We start from the raw sequence: 20,461 nt of genomic DNA on the forward strand, positions 1-20,461 counted from the left end.
ATAATATGTATGTGTCGCAGTAAGATGATAAAGCCGTAAAGGACATTGTCAGAAACCGCCTAAAAAACCGCCAAAAAACATTAACCCATCATAATTATTTTCTATTTTTTTTAATACATTAAGCACCCTTTCGTTCTAATGGACACTTAAGCATTGAAAAATTAAATTAATAAGTCTTTTAACGTTTATTCTATAATACTATTACAACTTCCGGACGTTTTGGTGCGTGGCATGGTCTAAAACCTATCAAGTTCCATAATTTTTGCCGATAAAATCTGTACGAGGCATTACCGTACTTTATTGCTGGGAGTCCATGTATAGTGATGTTCCTGTGGCCATCATAGACAATAAAATATCGATTTTGAAAATAAAATAAATCGATTAAACTGCTTTGAAGACTAGATTTGCTTTAAAAGCTAAAAAGATATTGACACTATTACAAGAAGCTATCTAAAGTGACCAACTGGTCGAAGGTCGTAAATAAAATAAAAATAATTAGGACCATAAACTGATATTCATGGTATCATAATTAAGGTTCGACTTCCCTCCATTGCAAAGCGGATGACAGGTGACAAAAGATTATGCACCACGGACAATAAATTAAATTAAGGGGGCCTATCTTATGAGCAATTAGCAACTACCTGCCAATAATATTTTTCACAAAATCGCTTAAAAGCACGGAAATTTTTCCTTGTCGCGACAAGATCGGTGTAATAAATTGCGGAAACAGATGTATGTAGTATTGAATTAAGCATTATATCACGTTCATGTATCCAAAGATCACACTCCCACAAGATATGATGGGCAGACTGCTCATGACTGACATCATCAGTGGAACACTCGCAAAAAGGAGACGGAACTAGTTTGAATTCGTGAAGTTTATGTTTAAAGTTGCCATGTCCCGTGAGGAACTGCGACGAGCAATGGTCGATTTCTAACCATCGCCTAGTTAGACGTTCGCGTACATTCGGGAAGATATGATGGGGGGTGGAGTAATGAAAGAAAAGTCGACAAGTTTCACACAGGTAAAAAGAAGTTTATTACTTTTCTGAGAGTGTCTTAAGTTACAGAACTAATAATTTCATATTATGCAAATTAAAAACTTTTGGTTATATCACGCGACTGTACAATTTTAACAAAAATAAAACAGTTTTAAAGACATGATTCTCTTGGGGCATTGGAACCTGCGTATCATTTCTCAATAACTACCAATATATATATTTATATATATTAATTGCACAATATAATAAGAGCCAGAACCTTTGGACCTGGTATTTACTAAACATCAAATATCTCTATTGGTCCAGAGATTCTGACACTTACCAATACAATCGCGATATTTTTAAGGCGAACGATTTCCATAAAGGTATACCAAACTTGATATTATATTTTTAATCTGCTCCAAAATATTTTTACACAATCTAATGGTATAAAACCAAAACATTGCAAGTAGAAATATTAAATAATACAATATATTAATTTAATAATAATTAAAAATATCACATCTTTGATCCATGATACCTCTGCAGTTCCATTTGTAGCTCCCCATGATACAATTCGGACAAGATAAAAGAAACGATTCCTAATTTCAAGATCTCTTATCGTCTGCAACAACATGGAAACGGAACACTCATCAGTTGAACAGACAAGACGAAGTTGTGATGACGTGGCACAGCTAGAATTAACATGCACTACATAAGAATGTGCCACGCATTGCCCGATGTTTAGGCCTGGCTCTCATTGGTGGTGGTTTCAATGGTGGTGCCAGTGGGCTTGTTGGTCTTAGGCTTGGCCTGTTGGGTTGGCTGCGGGGAGGACGTGGTGGCAGGAGCCTCGCCCTCTTGTCCGTTCTGCCGGGCCTGCGGCTGGCCGGGGGCCGGCGCCTGGCCCGGGGGCTGGTTGCGCGGACGCATGCGGTACCCGCCGCGGTTCATGGGCCCCGGCCCGCCGCCCCGGCGCCCGCCGCGGAAATTGCGACGGAAGTAGCTGCACAAAAACACAATTGTTTATTCAACTGCCACTGAACTGTACAGGTATAATTAATTATGAATTTAAAAAAAGTTGTTTTTTTTTGTCTGCTACAATATTTTATAGGGAATAATTTTACATTTGACACGGTATGAAATACAATGTGTATACTAGTGTAAATGTGTATTTTCAGTTGAAAAAATATGTACAGTTAAAGACTAAATGCGGCAATAATAATTAGGTATGTAACTGCAAGAACAAACACTTTTTCACGTCGCATGCGACCGAATATAACAACGAGTCCAGAGAAATCAGCGCACGTGACATAGGCGGAACAGTGTGCCCGCAGTGGCGAAAAAATACAAGTTCATAAACAGCAACAAAATAAGAAGAGTCTAGGTTTTAAAGTGTTTCCCATATTTAAGGCTTTGCCACACACGCGGTTTGTGGGTGGTCCTCTTTGGCGAGGCACTGAGGCGGTAACCGTGCGGTTACGGTTCGATGCAAACTGTCCGAGACCTGCCCAGCACCGCGCGGATTCCACGGTGTCTGAGCCAAGGGATGTTATGGATATCTGTAACCGTAACCGAAACTATTGGATATCCGAAATAAAAAACTAACCATAACCGAAACAGATACAAAAGTTTCGGATAAAGGCAGTCTAAATCTTATTTTTTTTAATATTTGCTAATTGTCTGGAATTCTCTGGCACCATCTAATATCCCCGCTTGTTTTACCTTTATCATAGGTGTCGTCATAGTACATAAAGTGGCTATGTGGGTCGCGCAGCATCTTGCTTTACATTTTTTAAATTCTAATATCCGTAACCTGTATAATATTATTATAATATCCGTAACCGTATCCATAACCGAAACTTCATATCCTTAACATCTCTGGTCTAAATTTTAATTAAACAACTTGAAAAAATCGAACTGCCTAAGGCGGGACTCGAAACCACGACCTTCCGCTTGCCGGGCGACTGCTCTTCCAACTGAGCTACTTAGACACTGGATGAACCTGTAGAAATTTTCAAGTGTAACACGCTGTTATGGCGACTGGAAGCGACTCTATTCCGCGCGGTCCGCCCCGGGTGCCAAGCATCAGAGGGTGACAAAAGTCGCGCTGATTAGTACTCACTGGCGCATCTGCATTATAAGGACGGTCATGATAGGTATGTCATGATATGAATCGACCCGGGTGCCAACCCATGCTACGCCGCCACTGCTCTATTCACTGAGAAATTTTAATAATCTCTGGTCTGAGCTAGGCCTAAAAGAAGTTGAGATACCAACCTCCGCTGAGGCGGTGCGCCGGCCGCCTCCTGTCCCTCGTCACCTTGCGCGCCCCCCTGGCTGGGCGGGGGCCCGCGGCGGGGCATGCGGCCCCTGCGTGGAGCGCCGCCTTCACCGCCACGTCCGCCGCCTTGACGGGGGTAGTATCTGAAACAAATAACAAAAAATTTTTTTAACCGCCTCTGTGGTCTAGTGGTAACACCACCTAAACAGGGATGTTATGGATATCCGTAACCGTAACCGAAACTTTCGGATATCTGAAATAAAAAAATATCCGAAACCGTAATCGTAACCGATTCAAAAGTTTCGGATGTGGGTAGTTTAAATTGTTATTTTTTGTATAGCATTATAATGTAAAGGCATAAAAGCCTGATTTACCTTTATAATGCCATCAATAAAAAAATATCCGTAACCGTAACCGAAACCGATATAATATTATTCCTATATCCGTAACCGTATCCATAACCGAAACTACATATCCATAACATCCCTACACCTAAGTCCGCCTGGCTAGCTATCACCATCTTGCCTAAGTCTGTCGCCATAACAACAATGTTAACAGCAGTGTTGTGTTCCGGCAGTTAGAGGTGATAGCCAGTTCCTCCGTAATTGAGGATTCCGGGTGAAGCTCGCTTCCATCTTCGGCTTGATCATCACTTACCATCAGGTGAGATACAGGCAAAGAGCTTCCTCGTTGTGTATAAAAAAACACCTGAAAAACGGGCTATGCTCGGAGGAGCAGGAGCAACGCAGGAGAACCAAAGTGACCGACATAGCTCGCAGAATTGCTAAAATGTGGCAGTGGGCGGGGCACATGGCTCGTAGAGACGATAGCCGTTGGGGCAGAAAAGTTCTCGAGTGCCGACCACGGGCTGGAAGACGTAGCGTGGGCAGGCCTCCTACTAGGTGGACCGAAGGAATGAATGAAGGTCGCGGCAAGAGCCTCGATGCGGGCAGCGTAGGACCGTTTATTGTGGAAAACCTTGGAGGAGGCTTTTGTCCAGCAGTGGACATCATTTGGCTGAAACGAACGAACCTGAAAACCAGGGATGCAACTAAATGATTACATGAAATTGTTAGATTTTTCTATTTCAATTGATATGCAATTTTTGTTTGGTATCAAAGCAAGCAGACGAAAGCCGATAACATTAGCAGCGCCGCCTGTGTTCTAGTTTTATTCATGTATAAACCACGTAAACGAGATTGCAGTGGAGCTGAAACCGAGAGTAGTAGTCAAGACTAAAAAGAAGAACGCCTCTAGATTTGTGTCAATAACACGGCAAAATTCAAGCAAGACAGGGACATAATGAGAATCTGTTCTTTTATATTGACGTGACCTTGTCACTGGACCTGAACCACAAAAGATGACTACACACACATATTGCTAAATATTTAAAAAAATAATGTGTAGTTTTTTCCGGCGTTTACCCGTGGTCCCCCCAACATGTCCCCCTGGTGGGTCCACGGGTAATTTATTTTAACCATAGTCCCACCGCACAGTGGTAAAAAATGAATCTTAAGAAAACATCAACCGTCTTCCATAATTATTACAAAAGTGTAGTCTCAAATGTACAAGACAGCATAGCTTAGCTGCTCTACACGGCACAGCATCTTGCGCGATCGATAAGCGCGCATCCCTGACGACCGTGACCTAATTTCATTTCAATATAAGCAATGAGGGTTTTCGCGAATGATAAATCCGCTAGATGGCGGGACGGGGATTTGGGGTCTGACTACTGCGTGATTTTGACATATCTGTCAATGTCATGTCAAAAATAACCAATCATGCAGCATTTGGACCTCGCGTCTACGTATTGCCATCTGGCGGATTTTTCATTCGCGAAAACCCTCATTGGGGCAAATTTCGTAGATAACTAGTCTTTTACAGTCAGGAAGTCAGCATCACTAATATCATAATGTTGATCATTCACAAACTAGGCATGTAAATTTAAAAAAATCTATTTCTAATCCAAACTTGCATTGTTTTACGTTAAAATTACTTATTTTAGTAACATTTACAATCGGAATCTGGCAAAACACCCGCTTTCGCCATTTGATACCGACCAAAAAAAAAAGCCGTGAGCCGCAAGTTTTTATTGAATTGAACAATTTCGCAGTTTATGATGTCATCGAGAGTTGTGGCTGCGTGATGAATGCGACATGCACGAATAAGGCAAATTCTTAACACGAAAATACAACGATCGTTTTGCATTAACATTGCTTTGAGTAATTTACAAAGATTGAAGTCCAAATCTTTGTAAATTACTAGGAATTCAGTTTAAGATTTCAAAAGCATACATTTATTCTACCAGAGAATTGATGGTGACTAGTATTGATGAGTTCTGGACTGGAGACATTAGCATTCTGGTGAGATGAAACTTAAACAAAGTTTCTTAGTTGCAGGTAAGAAAGCTTAAGTGTTAGAGACTCCACTAAAAAGGCAGTAGCTGAGTAGATACAGATTAGAGCATACAAAAGACTATTAACTCGTAGAACCCTATGTGTTCACATGAGGTCGTGGTAACAATTGATTTCTATTATGTGTTGATTCGCTGGTACATGAAAGTTTAAGAGTCCACCTGGCTAGCTACCACCATCTTACCTAAGTCTGTCGCCATAACAACGATGTTAACAGGATTGTTGTGTTCCGGCAGTTAGAGGTAAGATAGCCAGTTCCTCCGTGGTTTGAAGATTCCGGGTGAAGCTCGCTGCCACCTTCTAGCTTGATCATCGCTTACCATTAGGTGAGATACAGGCCAAGAGCTTCCTCGTTGTGGATAAAAAAAATGTACTCTGAATACATCTGCAAATTGTCACTTACTGGCGTTGGAAGCCGCGGCGCTTGTCAGCTGCATACGGCGAGCCCTTCACCGGCTCGCCGCCGGGGCCAGTAACTCCGGCTGCTTCGTAGCCTTTCTCCCCGGCGACCACGGCAAACTCAACCGCCTCTCCGTCGCCGACCGAGCGCACAGCCTTGCGTGGGTTGTTCCGGGCGATCGCAGTTTGGTGAACAAACACATCCTCCTTAGTGTCATTCCTACAGAACAAAACATTGATTAATATTTACAAAACTTATCGTAAAATGCTGCGTGCTTCTCTTATTGAAAAGAATCAGTAAAAGATGTTTATTAACAATAATTCTTACCTGTTGATGAAACCATATCCACTCTTCACGTTAAACCATTTCACTGTGCCCGAAACCTTTTCAGCTGTAACAAAGTAATAAATTAATTATTTTATAAGTAGTAAGTAGTACAATCAATAAATATAGGTCAGAGAGTAGGATGAAAAATCAGTAAATATGGGTCAGAGGGTAGGATGAAAAATCAATAAATATGGGTCAGAGGGTAGGATGAAACTCGGTTCAAAAACTATCTAGGGTATTGATAAAATAGTGTAGTAGAGTGTAGTGTGTATGTAAACATTAAAACAATTTATGCTAATGTACACTTGAGCAAATATGTAGATCAGTAACTATTCTATATGTTAACCTGTAATTTGCCCATTGGGACCTTCAAATGTGCTCAAGTTTTCAATCAAGCGTTAACTCATCGCTACGTATCCTTATTATGCAAATTATTAGTTTAGACCCTAAACAAACAAAATATTGCTTACATGATTAACAGACTTTAAATGAAATACTACCTACCTTTAAAATGTATAACAAACTGTTCATACTACCCAAAAAAAATTATAGAGAAAACCATCTAATACGTCACACTAGAGTGCATACAAATTTCTTATGGATATCTCGAGAAAAGAATTGTCTGGAGTCCTAAAAATTTACATGGCCATGAAATAGTGAAATCAATAGCAGAGAAACTTTTACTTTAATATTATAACAAGTGTACAACTTTATCAATAATCTCCCCTCTGGGTTTGGTTGCCATTAAACAAATAAAACAAAGGTACAACATGACAAACAACTGTTCAATCAATTATAACAAATTCGCCATGTGCTCAATAATATTAAAGAAAAACCAGCAAGCCTCACTCTGAATTAAATAGTATGCAGCAGCCAGGTAACGCAAAAATAATTAAGAGGGTAGTTGCATTATTGTTGTAGTGTAATTAGTAAACTCGATCAAACAACGCCAGCGCAAAATAACGCATAGAATGAAATTAGAAATTAGGAAAATAACAAAATTAGAATGCTCAATCATGTATCAGAAATTATCGCAGTGAAAATCGCGCCTACACGAATATGCAAACATAATACAACTATTCCAGTAGGATGACCTGGATGTTGCATCCGCGCATCTAGGTCTATCGATTTAAGTGACGCGGGGCGAATAAGTACCTATGTAGTTGTATGAGCAGCAGCTACCGGCGGGGTCAACACACGATCAATACCGCTCAAACTAGGGCATCACTTCCCATGCCACCGCTAATCCAATCTAATTTTAGTCATCGAAATATTATAGTCCAATGACGTAGACCAAAACTCAAAAGAAAAGTGAGATTTCACAATTTCATAGCCATGTGCTTTCGTTAACATAATGCCGGGGAAACGCAAAACTAAGATGGCGTATCGCACTTACCGATGACCTGCTTTTGTTTAGCCGATTTAGGTTGTTGCGGCTGGGTTTGCTGTTCTGGTTGCTGCTGCTGCTGTTGGGGCTGCGGCTGCGGCGCCTTTTCGGTATCAGCCATGGTGTAATTTGGCGAACGGCGATGGTGGCAAGATGGTAAAATCCTCCACGACCTCTCCTCGATGTTCAACCACTCTTCGATCGTTACAAGTGACAGTCTGTTGGCGTGCTTGGTAGGCTAGGTTAGTTAGGGCGGTGAAGTAACCGATGAACGATTTTTTATCGATTATGAATACGGGTATCTAATATAATTTAAAATCGTAGATATTTTATTAGAGATTATTGGTTTTCGACTTCTTCTCAAAATATTTCAGTAAAATTAATATCATAGTCATTAAAGTCAAATTAATTATATTTAAAAAAAATGGCTTGTACTTATATTTTAACTGTTCTATAGCAAAACTACTTTTAAATTGATATAATATAATGATAATGGTCCATACCTACTTCTTGTCTTTTCTTAAAAACAAACCTATCCAAAGTGACGGACGTGTAAATAATTCCAAAATTCCTTTACTCCAGCATTTTTTATGTACCTAGTTACTTCGCACGATGAATTCGTAATTATGTAATACTAGCTGACCCGGCGAACTTCGTACCGCCTTAGCGTAGAGATTTTCTTAATATTTTTTTCCGTAAGAACCATCCTTGGACTTCCACAAACATTTAAAAAAAAGAATTATCGAAATCGGTTCAGCCGTTCACACGTGATGCCGTGACAACGCGAAACGGGTTTCATTTTTATATATATAGATAATATGTAATTAATAAAAAATCTATGTAGCCACTGAAAAGTTCTAGACTTCACAATTTTTCAATGAACTTTTTTAAAATAAAATATTCCTCTTTTTGGTCATTTCAATTCTTCCTTTGGGAAGCTCAATATGAGAGCCCAATTCATGATGACGACGATGCGATGGTGTCAACTCCATGTAAAAGTTATTCAGAGTTATTGATTTCAACACACGGTCACTAGAAAAAAAAGAAGAAAAAAAGAAATATTAAAATTAAAGCATTTTATTAGATTATTTTGATTATTTGAGATGAGACAATAAAATGAAATCTCAAATTGAAATAATTTTCAATTTATTTTATTTTTAACAAAATTGCCACAACATGACAGTTCTAATTACGAAAACCCTCACTGACTGAAAACTATATAAAAAATAACTCAGGGCAAAATTAAAATGTATTTTCTTAGAAAGGATATGCATCGTGTGCGTGATAGATAGATAGATAGAAATGGTTTAGTGACACAATAAAAAAAACAGAAAACAGATCAAAAAACACATTATGTAGGTACTATAATAAAAAGGTAAATGTTAGAAAAAATGTGCCAATAGGCACTTCCACGGACTCCCTTGCTTATTGCACGTCCCTTGGAGAATACACTGACTAGAAATTATGTAACAATAATTATAACAGTGCAAATTCGACATCCCTCCAAGGGGCGCGCAACGCAGGGTTGTGTTGTCTATAACTAACAAAGTTAAACAGCACGTACGCGTCAAGAATTACAATTAACTAAACAAAACAACAGAAGAGAAGAAAAAAGAAACAACAATAACCTTGAAAATCAAATTATCGATTAATAGCATAGATGAGATAGTATTAATCGGCCCGACAACTCCTGTGTAACAGTAAGTGTGATGATACTGTGATATGAAAAAATGTGAATTTAATAAAATTCACTTTGCTATTCGATTAATTGTTGCATGTCCCTGCACTAGTAGTGTTAAAAGTGTTGCTAGATGCAAAATATTTAAAATGTGCTGCCATAACTCACGCAAAAAAAATATACCAAAAATATGAATCAATAATAGTAAAATCTATTCATTTGAAGATAATATTTCATAATATTTGAAACGAGCAGGAATTTGTAACATAAACATTATTTTTTTTACTATTACAGAAAGTACTAAATTTTGATTTTGTCTTCTTTGCGGCCGTTGCGGGTTGTGATTTAGGTTGTGATTAGAGATGTGCCGCTGAGAAAGTTCTCGTTCCCGGCAATATTCCCAGTTAGAATATTNAAAACAAAATTTTTTTAGCAGTTTTTTTTCAAAAATTATCATTTTTTATTATTTTTTGGCCTTTTTTTGTGTATTTTATGTATTTTTTAGTATCGCCTGTTATTTAGCATTATTACTGTTTTTATTTTATCAGAATATACCGCTTAGTTTAAAAGTTATTACGTTTTCTTTACAATAAGTAATTGGAAGAAAAAAAATTCGATAAAAAATTTTAAAAAAATCTCAAAAAATTTTGACCTCTTTTTTGTCGATAAAAATAGGTCTAGTTTCATCTATTTCCATATGTACACTTTAACGTGACTCACACTGTATAAACAAAATATCATTGCCGAGACCGAAGAGTCCATTTGGGATTTACGAACGAAATGATGCTCAATGATGCTTAGCAGGAAAAATTAGATGCAAATTCCGACAAATACTTTTTAACCTTTTATAACCGACTTCAAAAAAGGAGGAGGTTCTATGTTCGGCTGTACTTATGTATTTTTTTTTCTATGTATGATCACCGATTACTCCGTCCGATTTACAGAATTCTTTTTTTGTTCGCTAGAGTAAGTAGGTAACTACTTACACTTCTGAGGTGGTCCCATTGCCACCAAGTCAGGATCTGATGATGGGATCCTAGGGAAATCGAGGGCAAACCTCTGAGGGGCATACGATACCTCAAATTTTATAGGCACGTAGGTACCTACCTATTACGTTTTTCATAATTTATAGAATAAAAGTTATTAATGTAAGTGTGTCTGGTAGTCATCATCTAATGTTGATGAGGTGAAGGGTACAGGGGAAAAACAAGGAATGTCCCTAAAATTCAAAAGTATATTGTTGATGGCAATATTTTCGATTTCCCGCGTATTTTTATTTGAAATTATACAAAAAGCGTAAAAACAAGTAATAGTCATAATGTATTTATATTAGTTATTTATAATTTTAAGTGACACATAAGAATATTTTAAACTTTAAAAAATTTAAATGTTAATTACGTAACTTTTTGTTTTTGTGACATTTCTTGTTTTGCCCCTGTACCCTTCAGGTGATGATGGAACGTAAAACTTCCGGTAAAAGAACATTTCTTAGCTTAGGAGTTGGAGAATCTGGGGGCACGGCATGCCCCCGCCAAGTCGAGCGCGAAGCAAACACTGCCGTACCATCCTTTACTGGAACCATTTCGCCGCATTTTCAGGCCCCTATTTGAGAACCTCTGGATAAGACCAGAACGCAGAAATTTTCGTCATCTAGTAAGCTATAATCACATTCTTTAAATCCAAAATTTCAAGTCTGTAGGTCATTTAGTTCCGAAGTTAAGCGAAAGCAAAGTTTCGCATTTACGACACTCACTCACTCACTCACTCACTGATGATCATCAAAATAGAACTAGTACTTCCCATTAACTCAGAGGGCTGAAATTTGGTACAGAGTTAGGGTTTAATGGCCACATAAAGGGAAAACTATAAAAACTAGGAAAATCGAAGATCTGGAGTAACCACATTCATAATCAATACTACTCCGGCCCCGTGGTGTTCGCCTGTATCGCTCACCGCTAGATGGCGCTAGCACTAGCAAGCGGTGTCCAGATTTTTTTCCTTTCTAGAGAAAGTCGTCGATTAAGTTGAATGTTGTGTAATTTGCATTTCGTTGATTTCGTTTATAATACTGTAAGGTTCGCTTAGGTTATGTTATAATTAAAAACAATCTGATATAATATAATAATATGGTGTTTGGCGGAAGGTTAAACAAACTTCGTGGGTGTATAGGTAAGGTCATTTCAGAATACAAGTTCGTCCAATTGACCCTAAGTGAGCTACTTTTTTTTTAATAGGCTAACTTTAGGGTTTTTCTAAGTAGGTATAAGTACCTATCACTGAAGGATTGGTCTCGACGATAAAGGTAAAGGACGGACGGACGATGACGATAAAGGACGGTTGCACTATGTAAGAGTTTTGAAGAAAAAAAAATTGTTCACACAGAAATGATAATACAAATTTTAATATTAATATTTTATTAGTGAAAGATCTACAACACAGTAAATCATTCTAATATCAACTTAGATCATTCAAATTATTTGCACAATTTTCAGATCGGGAACATTTGCACATTGCTGCCATCAATGGAGAAGCATTGATACCTTTTTCCATTAATTTATCGCATAATGTAACTCCATCTAATCCTAACTTGATTTGTCCATCTGACCTTTGAATGAAACGAGCGGGTATCTGTTTGTCACCAAAAAGAAAATAAAGTTTTCCTTCTATATCCTGATTAGACGAAGGTAATTCTGCTTTTACTTCGGGGGTGCTATTTATCATAATACTCTCCAATGTATCTAAATCTTGGGGAATAGCTGGTGTTGTAGAATATCCCAGTTTTTGTTGAATGTCTATTGCATCTTTAACATTGTTCAATTTGTCTAGACTGGAAGACGTTACATTTTCCGTACTGGTATTATTTAATAAAATCTTTTCTAGTGTTTTCGCATCATCAGCTGTGTTATTTCTTTGGGATATTTCATTGTGCAATAATTTTATTCCAGATATTTCATATCCATTTGTTGGAATCCCTATGTCGTCTTCTGCAAACCCTGATTTAGTAGTCGTCTCCAGACTAGTAAAGTATTTTGTACCATTTTCCTTATTATGTATTTCATTAGTATAATATGAATTAGTTGAAGATAGAAAATCATGCAATATTATGCTCTTATTCAATCCCGAAGTCCCCATATCTTGCATTATATTAGGACTAAATGTTGTTAATGAATGATTAGGTAATTCTAAAATAGGAATAACATCTGTTTTGGATGTAAATTCAGTATTATCGGTTGCCTGAGATCTATTTTGATGAGGCGACACGTTAGGATTCATTTGTTTTAATTCTTTTGAATACTCGTCAATAGTATTCAAAGTTTTGTTTGATTTATTTGGCTGTTTAATACTTTCATTACCTTGGATCTCTTGTTGGATTTGTAAAGGTAATACAGATGCGTCTTGACTTGGATTTAGCAATGGTTTTTGTCTTTCCATTGTATCAGAACTATTCTCCAAATCAGTAATAGGAATTTCATCAGGACTAATCGTTAAGTAATCTGTTGTCAATTGTATTTTTTCGGTTACAGTTGATATCGGAGGCACTGTTATAATTTTCTGTAAGGGATTTACTTCCAATATTAAGTTTTCGTCTGTTTTTGTTTTAAATGTAGTTGGTTCATTTAGTATTGTCGTACCTGAGTAACCTGAGTTTGATCTCTGTTTGATTATAATATCATCTATTTTGTCTCCAAACTTTACCGGATTGTTGTAGGGAATAGGTAGTGTTTGTATACCTGAATGTTTTTCACTCGAGGCAGATGCGTTTTCTTCTCCATGTTGCGTTTTATTATATGTTTTTGAATGCTTATTTAACTCAACTATCTCTTCATTACTTCCCTCCTTGAATGGGTTACTTGTGGTAACTTCATATATTCTGGTAGAAAAAGGAATTACTGTTGTTGAAGTAAATTGTGTGTTTGATGTTGTATCAAAATTTTCGTAAATAAAATCTTTAATTAATGCCATCCTAGGCTCATTTACGAAATCACTATTCGGAATAATTTCAGTGCCATTTATAATACTAATAACAGTGCTATTTTCGAATTCCTTTGTAGTGATTCTTGGAATTTTCATATAGTTTTCCATTATTTCCTTGTGCTTTTTATTAAGAGAAGGTCTAGTAGCAGTTACATCTAAATAAGTGCTTTTAGATAGACTTGGCTCTGTCTCCATATTATATTTTGTAGATAATAATTGTTCGTTAAATTCTTTATTAGTATTAGGCTCCTTAATAGTAGTTGACTCCAAAGTAACAGCATCGTTGGGATTCTGCGGTAGAATATCTTTTAGTAAATCGTATTCACTTTTGGAGAACATTTCATTCACAGTAGGCTCGATTGTCACGGTGTTAAGTTCTTTAACATCTTTTTCTGCATTATAAGTTATAGAAGAGGAATCCGTTGTCCAATACACTTTATTTATTTTACTGTGATCAAAATTAGGGGAAATGTCTGTGTAATCTTTGGTACTATTGGTAGTCGAAGAATACTGAGACACGGTTTTCATTGATTCTTTTGTTGGAAGTGTTTCAGTTGTATCAGTTACAGCTACAACTTTTTCTTTTTTATTTTGATCTTTTAAATTATTCCTTATATATTTGCCGTGAAAGTCTTGAGGGGATTGAGATTTTTTAGGCCATGAGTTTTTAATTTCTTCCAAGCTTTTGTGCACAATCTCAGCGGGTTGATGACATTTACTTTCAATCTCAATCATTAGATCGGAATCAGACAAGTCCTTGTACTTGTTAATTTTTGTCTCATCCCACATGACTTTTAAATCTGCGTCTTGGTCACTTTTTCTGGAATACACTAAAATATGTAAATTTATACATTCAATGAGATCTTTTTCTGATAATTTAATTGTTTTCAATTCATTAGTTTTTTGTTCATTAGATTTCTCTTCTTTTATTCTTTTGTAAATATCGATGTCTAAATATATTGGTAAATCGTCAGCATCAATATCAATCTTATGCAATTTACTGTCATTTAGTTTTCGTTTTTTGATTGAACGACTCGTTTCTCCATTTTTAGCTGTTCGTCGATCGTTACGGTTTTCTGCGTTCATATTGTCCTGTTTGTGATACGTTGGATTAACAATATGAATCGGATATTTATCAAATGATGTTCTTCGGAAAGGATAATCATCTGCTGGTTCATAATAAATAGCGCTATTGTCAAGTCCTGAGTGCGGTTTAATTTTAGTAAGACTGTTTTTGAAAATATTATTTTTTTGATATTCCATAGCACATTTGCATTCTGGCCGCCAAAAAATGGGTAATTGACCGAATTGCCTGAAAAGAAAAGATAGGTACTGATTAGATTGAATAAAAGTATCTGTCCGGTCGGTCAGCCTACCGTAGGACCTACAGTCAATTCTCGATGAATGCGCTTAGCGATTCCATGTTAAAAGGCTTCTTAATTAATTTAACTCTTAATTAAGCTCTGTATCAAATCGACTTTCACGCAAAATACCTACAACCATTCTACCTATGTGGCAGTTACATCATATTATCACGGTTAGATTCAGGTAATGTTTTAGTGATACACTAACTAAATCTCGCAAAAATTATCCCATCGAATCATTTTTATGTAAAATTTTGCCAAGAGAACATAATGAGCCAGCCAGTAGAGAAAAGCTTCAAACTCTACTATTTTTTTTATTCACAACGAGGAAGCTCTTGGCCTGTATGATCTGTATCTCACCTGAGATAAGTGACGATCAGACCGAAGGTGGAAGCGAGCTTCACCCGGAATCCTCAACTACGAAGGAACTGGCTATGTTACCTCTAACTGTCGGAACACAACAATGCTGTTTATAAACATTTTTGTTATGGCGACAGACTTAGGTAAGATGGCGGTCAGGCGGACTTAGAACAAGCCCTACCACCAACCAAACCGAACGGAAAAATCTGCCACCACTGGGAATCGAACCCGGGACATCAGCGACTGAAGCAGGTGGTCTTACCACTAGACCACAGTCACCATAGAGGCGGTTACTATTTTATCAGTCATGCTCAGATATAAAGGTACCTAGGCACTAAGTTTGTGCACTAATTTGTAGCTAGTAGTAATTTTACTCTAATCTTTTTTTATTGAATGTACCTACCTACATTATGAGGCCTAATATACATACACTGTATAAATACCTATACCTACTAGGTATCCTTAGGGTGGATTCGACCAAACAAGAGTACCTAAATAATAATCTCAGAATAAATTTTGACATATTTCCCATACTGAAACTGTCAATGTGCCAGTTATCTCGGAATAAAAGTTTGGTCAAATCGGGCCTTAGTTGTTGAGTAAGTCCTTTTGGCTATGCATTGATAATTAATATTCCAGCAAAGTGAACAATTTTATTAAGTAAGTAAGTACCTTAACAACAATTTAGATAAAATAACTTACAAATAATTGCAGTAATCAGTGCAGCTGCTAAATGTTTGCGAGTGCGCCATCGCCACCAGTGCAGCAATCGAGATGATGATCGTGTGCATTGCAAATGAGTTCGCTATATGGCATGAGCACTGTTTACGAGTCAATAATTCATTAAGAGAGCTACTATTCACCACGGCCACCGATCCGTCACGACGTTAACAACTAATTACTAGAACGATAATTATAATTTTGCCCATAACGCGTTCGTCAGCTGCGAGATGTATGGCGAAACGTGTCCGATTAAGAGTTTCGGTGCATTGTTTATATTTCGCAATCAGATGTCTCATTGTCCAGCAATCGATCGTGTAAAAGTTACTTAAGGAATTTGCGACGTTGTCATTGCAAATTTTTTCACCCATCCTTTTAAACATGACAAAACCACAAAACCGATATTAAAATACTATAGAATTTTTAACTGAAAATTAGTAATTTAGTAGTAAGTAATCTGTGATTATTAGTCATTTGTTTTTACAAATTAAATTCTTTAACCCCTCCCTCGTGTTAAATGAAAATGCTTGTGTTACTTGTGTCGAACGGTAGAGGGTTCGAACCTTCGTCACTCGGATCTCGAAGTACTTAGTGTGCAATTTTGATGTCGATCTGCTTCGTAATGAATTATTATTATGTGTCATTATTGATTGATGTCATTCAGACGACGTAATTATTCATTACTAGCTGACCCGGCGAACTTTGTTCCGCCTTAATGGCAATAAATAAGCAGACTTTTTTTTAATTTCGAACGGGATAAAAAGTATCCTATGTCCTTCTCCTGGCTCTAAACTACCTCCCTGACAATTTTCAGCCAAATCGGTTCAGCCGTTCTTGAGTTATAAGCGAAGTAACTAACACGACTTTCTTTTATATATATAGATTTGGATGGAAAAACCTCATTGAAGTATAAAACACTTACTTTAACTTTGACAAACGGCTAAAATCTGTCAACACTCCATACAAAAAACACCAGTCATCGTTAAAGTTAGGTTACCATCCAGCAGCAGCAGTGTCAGCACAAAACTCCGCTACAAGGGTGGCGTTGTCTTTTTGAAGTAGGTAGTAAGTAATTATTTATCATTATGCACAAAAAAAGTTAAACTAAGTAAGTATAGGATCGAGGTTCCGTGTTAGGGGTCATCCATAAAGTACGTCACACGTAAAGAGGGGGGNTATAAAAAAATCATATTTATATTATTCATTTCTGTGACCATACACCCGCCCATTCTGACGTTCACAAATACTTAGCTCGGATACATCCATAAATGCTTGGTACCTACTTGGTTAGGTTGGTAATATAAATTACCACAGAATAATTACTGTAATTACCTATTTTACTGCAATATTGTTGGAAAAGTTACATATAAACATCCCAAGCATAAATCATTTTCTAATTACAAACTTATGATACCCCAAAGCAGTCGTAAAAATATTAAAATCGGTATTTTACAGCCGACAGCACATCATCAGTACGGCTAGCACGAAAAACTTTCGAGTTCGAATCGTTTGCGTATTACATGCGAATCGCCGCGTCTTTCCATTCTATACATAGCCAGAACGCAAGCGTGTGAAACTAATCGAGTATAGTTTGGATGTGACTTTTTTTACTAAGCTCCTCCAAACTATACACGACTAGTACGCATACGCTGCGTACTGCTCGCGTATAGTTTGTAGTGACTGAGGTCAATTATCTTACTCCAAAATATACTTCGTCAGTACGCATACGGACTAATCATGTATGTATTGTAATAAGTTCGCGATTACAATAATAATAATAATAAATTTTTATTTCAGAAAAAATATTTTCCATAGTGGGTTAGTAGTTACAGATGTACTTATAAGCTAGTGTTAGTAATTAAAACAAAGAGAATGGATAAAGAAAACCTAACCTACTTTACATTTACAATGTATATGCGAGTACTTAGTTGCATGCTCGTCATTTTGACTTATTTACCTCTCTTTCTATTAATATTAATTCATAACTGCGTGTCTACTTTAACACCTTTGNCCCCTTAGGAAATCATCAAATCTAAATTATACTACTACTACATTAGTCATCACCAACCATTAATTTCAAACTTTTAAACTTTAACAGTTAGTAGGTACCTATAACGCCTAGCTATTTAGGTTCTTCATTTTTATAAATATCAAACGCCTACGGTTTATGAAAACGACACAAGCGCAACGCAGCGCTACAGTTAAATTGTTAAATTTAGGAGAGGCGTTAAAATTGCCATTTAAAAAATTCTCTTTGATTTGATTTGATTGTCCTAAAACCATTTCTCAGAGTCAGAACTGGTTTTCAACATGATGCTGCGGTGTTTATCTTGACTTGAGTGCTGTAATATCGCTATGTAGGACAACACTCTTTATGTTTTTTACGATGTCACTACGAAAAATCTTTTGTATTTACGAGTATTCAGATTTACCAACTTAACTAGGTGTAGGTAAGTACATACTAAATAATGGTATTAAATAACGCTCTGTCATGGTCACTCTTTGGTTAATGTTAGATCTCTACATGAACGCAAACATTTTTTCGACTTTGTATAGAAGTAGGTAATTTGCATATTTAGGTACAGGATATTGTAATTTATAGGTAAAGAGACACAACTATAAGTTCCACAAATGGGGCATGGGGATTTCACGCCAAAAAATGTTGTGAACTGGTGTTAACCAATATCGACAGGTTTAGTTTAAGTCAGGTTATATATGTAAGTATTACAAAAATAAAAACAAAAGTTAGTAAGACGTACCTACCTAACAACTTTTACTATACCTGCGGCGTGTATCATAAACGTGAAATGTTATTTTATGGTGTAGGCGGTAAGTACTTATTATAATTCTGTGGCGGTACTTACACTACCTGCGTACTAGGTACGAGTTGTTTTTGTCAATATTTGTTGCTTCAAGAGTTTAAGTGTAAGCACAGAATAAGTAATAGTACAGGTACGGTAGGTAGTACAGGTGTAAGGCAGATGCTATCAATATGTAGGTATTTATGTTTTTATTGTTCACCCATCACGATGGTTATGAATAATTAATGATCCAAAGGAGCAATCCGTAATGTCTAAATAATTGTTGCGCAACACCATAATAATTATCTACTGTTGTTGGTGGATCACGAATTCACGTGTTTACTTCACGAAAAAATATCAGAAGGTTTAATAAAATATTTGCTCGTTGATTAGAGCGATAAATTGACACGATTACTTAAATTCCAACAACATTGATGTGGTGATAATGAACTGATAGATTGTACTTGGAAAGTAAGTTTGATATTTATTCTGTGGTTTGATACAATAACAATGTAGGTACAAGTGCAAGTTGCGTAACACTTAATACTGAGCTTAATACCTACATTGTTTATCTGCCATCCTTATCCCTAATAAATAAGGATTATCATATTCAAAAGTAAACAAAAAAATATCGTGCACCGCGACCAGGATAGAACCGATTCCTGCTTTCTTTTCGTTTCAATAACGCCAAAAAAGCGAGAGTTTGAATTAAGTACCTAGTCCGTCAAAAATTCTCGACACCTTATTACTCGACACGCATTTTTCACTTTTTCAAACTAAAAGTTGGTAGGTAGGTACTATTATTTATTCTGTGCTAAAAGCGCGCTAATTTTCGAAAGAAGAGGCCAGTGCCTTGACGCCACTGGCCTCTTCTTTCGAAAATTAGCTCAACATTTTAATATTGAAGGGCTTGGCTGGGTTTAGCGTTCGTTTGCTTTATTTTTTATTTCAGGCACATAACAATGGTCGAATAGAGGAGAGTGGTCATTAGAGGCTATGTCAAATGTCGTAAAATGTCGTATCGTTTCAGAAACATCTATCATACTCAAAATAACATACCCCGTCTTATCCCGGGGTAAGGGGAAGATGGTTTTTTCGATGAATATGAATGTAGAATATGTGATAAATAAAAGGTTTTTTATTTAAAACGTTTCATCTATTAGTGTCCACTCCTTAAGTACCTAACCTACCCCATCATGCCCCCTCATCCCTATACCCATTAACCTAAGATGCTTAATTTGAACTCCAATTTATTATCTTATTTAATTTGAACCTGTAAATCTGTTTGTAAAACTCATCGCGTCAACTCGAATAACAAATCTTATTTTTATTGTGTTTTTATCGCGGACTCGATAACTTTTGACACCGATGCATCATTCTAGAAATACTTATCCCACCTAGCGATTGATTGAGTTGAGTTGTCATATAAATAATGCAGGTATATATGTAATAAGGTAGGTACAGCCGAGTTCATAAATATATTGGTAGTGCCAGCCAACGTTTTAAAATATTATTAGCGTATCATATTTGAATACAAACTCAAACATAGGTAAATAAAATTATACAAACGCATAAAACGCAGAGGCTAGAGAGGTTTTTTTTAATTTTGTTTAGAAGATAGTCTATCAACTGTTTTGTTCCCTCTATTGAGTTTCAACGGTTGAACTTATAGGTTAAACTCAGTTTATGATAGCAAACATGTCGTGCTGTGTGATAATATTTGGAGCAAGGGTAACTGGCTACGGCTAGGACACATAATATTATAAGCCAA

General features: G+C 36.7%; 2 protein-coding genes across 2 annotated transcripts; both read right to left on the reverse strand.

Moving 5' to 3' along the window:
* Nucleotides 1-1,015: 1,015 nt before the first annotated feature.
* On the reverse strand, nucleotides 1,016-8,022 carry yps (Y-box binding protein ypsilon schachtel). Its single transcript, XM_028308852.1, has 5 exons — nucleotides 7,802-8,022; nucleotides 6,406-6,469; nucleotides 6,082-6,297; nucleotides 3,261-3,407; nucleotides 1,016-1,986 (listed from the first exon to the last, which is right to left on the reverse strand). The coding sequence occupies exons 1-5, from the start codon at nucleotides 7,911-7,913 to the stop codon at nucleotides 1,725-1,727; spliced, it is 801 nt and encodes a 266-aa protein (XP_028164653.1). The 5' UTR covers nucleotides 7,914-8,022; the 3' UTR covers nucleotides 1,016-1,724.
* Nucleotides 8,023-11,924: 3,902 nt separating this feature from the next.
* Nucleotides 11,925-16,222, reverse strand: LOC114355838 (uncharacterized). Its single transcript, XM_028308869.1, has 2 exons — nucleotides 15,872-16,222; nucleotides 11,925-14,757 (listed from the first exon to the last, which is right to left on the reverse strand). The coding sequence occupies exons 1-2, from the start codon at nucleotides 15,958-15,960 to the stop codon at nucleotides 11,925-11,927; spliced, it is 2,922 nt and encodes a 973-aa protein (XP_028164670.1). The 5' UTR covers nucleotides 15,961-16,222.
* Nucleotides 16,223-20,461: the final 4,239 nt, after the last annotated feature.

Source organism: Ostrinia furnacalis, unplaced genomic scaffold (assembly GCF_004193835.3).
Source record: "Ostrinia furnacalis isolate ACB-3 unplaced genomic scaffold, ASM419383v2 OfSCF2566, whole genome shotgun sequence".
Classification (NCBI taxonomy): Eukaryota; Metazoa; Arthropoda; class Insecta; order Lepidoptera; family Crambidae; genus Ostrinia; species Ostrinia furnacalis.